This window comes from Phalangium opilio, unplaced genomic scaffold, assembly GCF_054372755.1.
Source record: "Phalangium opilio isolate 3A_F unplaced genomic scaffold, DU_Popi_V2 ptg000085l_1, whole genome shotgun sequence".
Taxonomy (NCBI): Eukaryota; Metazoa; Arthropoda; class Arachnida; order Opiliones; family Phalangiidae; genus Phalangium; species Phalangium opilio.
Window position 1 is genome coordinate 772,157 of NW_028324190.1, and position 1,307 is coordinate 773,463.

General features: G+C 34.1%; 1 protein-coding gene across 1 annotated transcript; it reads right to left on the bottom strand.

Moving 5' to 3' along the window:
- Positions 1 to 364: 364 nt before the first annotated feature.
- On the bottom strand, positions 365 to 1,066 carry LOC149650609 (uncharacterized). The gene is made up of 2 exons (XM_089849115.1): positions 821 to 1,066; positions 365 to 751 (listed from the first exon to the last, which is right to left on the bottom strand). The coding sequence occupies exons 1-2, from the start codon at positions 1,001 to 1,003 to the stop codon at positions 365 to 367; spliced, it is 570 nt and encodes a 189-aa protein (XP_089705241.1). The 5' UTR covers positions 1,004 to 1,066.
- Positions 1,067 to 1,307: the final 241 nt, after the last annotated feature.

Genomic DNA, 1,307 nt, shown 5'->3' on the forward strand with positions numbered 1-1,307 from the left:
TACTCTAACAATGTATTAATTAATACTGTATTAATGTTAAATCACAATGCTATGTTTTTTATAAACTTCATATTTTACGTCTGATTTGGCTTTATTTGTCAATTTAGATTTTAATTTTTCCTGAGTTCGGGCTTTTGTGTCCAATCTCTTTTTTCTCACATGAGCTTTACGCTGATTTTTCAAGGCATTGGTATGCCCATTTCCAATGGTGTTGATAAAGGTCTTGGCGATAAGGCTCAAAATTCCTTTTGCCTCCTTAACATTTACTCCTGCCTGTTCACATATGCCTGCCCATTTTGCTTGAAAAATTTCATCTTCAACTACAGCATCGTATGCTAAGTTGCCCTTATCCTCTACGAATGAGTCATTGTAAAAGCTCTATAATTTGGTTCATATGCTGAAACATTTCAAATGCTTCTTCTGTAACGTATTTGAGGTTTTTTCTGTTTTGTTTATCAACCCATTCCCTCCATTCTTTACGAACGTTTTCAATCATTCTTTCCTGCATTACTTCTCCAATTATCCTCCAAATTTTAACTTTAGCGGTTTCGAACTTCCTTTTTTTGACTAGTTTGTTAATTATCACTCCAGTAACGAAATACAAGGCTGTAACACTGCCTTTTGATGGAGAGCCAGATGCGGTAGTGCTTGTATTAGTGTCCTTGTTTAATAATCTTCCAGCTTGGTAGACAAAATCCATAAAATTAGACGTCACTGCCTCTTTTTCCCCAATCGTAAGTTCACAATTGTCCTATAAATTCAAATAGATGGTTCAGTTTTAAAATAATCATATTACATTAAATAATGTAAAAATACTAACATCTTCACTTCCCAAATAAAACTGAGGCCGCCCATTTGTATCATGTAACTTTTTGAACCTGGTGCTTATCTCGTCAGTTTTGGTTTTTGTAAATAATTCTTGAAAATGAGATTTCATGTTCATGTAAAATGTAGATTCAACCGCACTGATTTTCAATACCCAATCCAAAGCTAAATTTTTCATCGCTGTTGTAGGCAATTCATCTTGAAAGGATTTCAAATTTTTCTTCGCATTATTCCAAATTAAATGAAACTTTCAATTGTAATCATCTACTGTAATACACCAAAAAGGGGTTAGAAAAATTTCCTCCACTCTGTCTTAGCTTTAATTTCACTACAGTGTTGTCAGATTTCCAGTAAGTCAGTTATCTGAAGTACTGAATTTGTCTGTAACTACTAGGCTTTCTCTTTGATTGAAAGTGCCTCACTAATGTGCTGGCAACACTGGGGGAACGTTAAAGCTCCTTTAGTGAAAACTCTTGTAACCT

What these genes read in the sequence shown, in the direction of transcription:
- LOC149650609 (XM_089849115.1), bottom strand. Translation starts at nt 1,003, where the DNA reads ATGAAAAATTTAGCTTTGGATTGGGTATTGAAAATCAGTGCGGTTGAA. An exon ending in TTTATTTGGGAAGTGAAGAT is followed by an intron (nt 752 to 820) that starts GTTAGTATTTTT and finishes TTGAATTTATAG; the next exon opens with GACAATTGTGAACTTACGAT.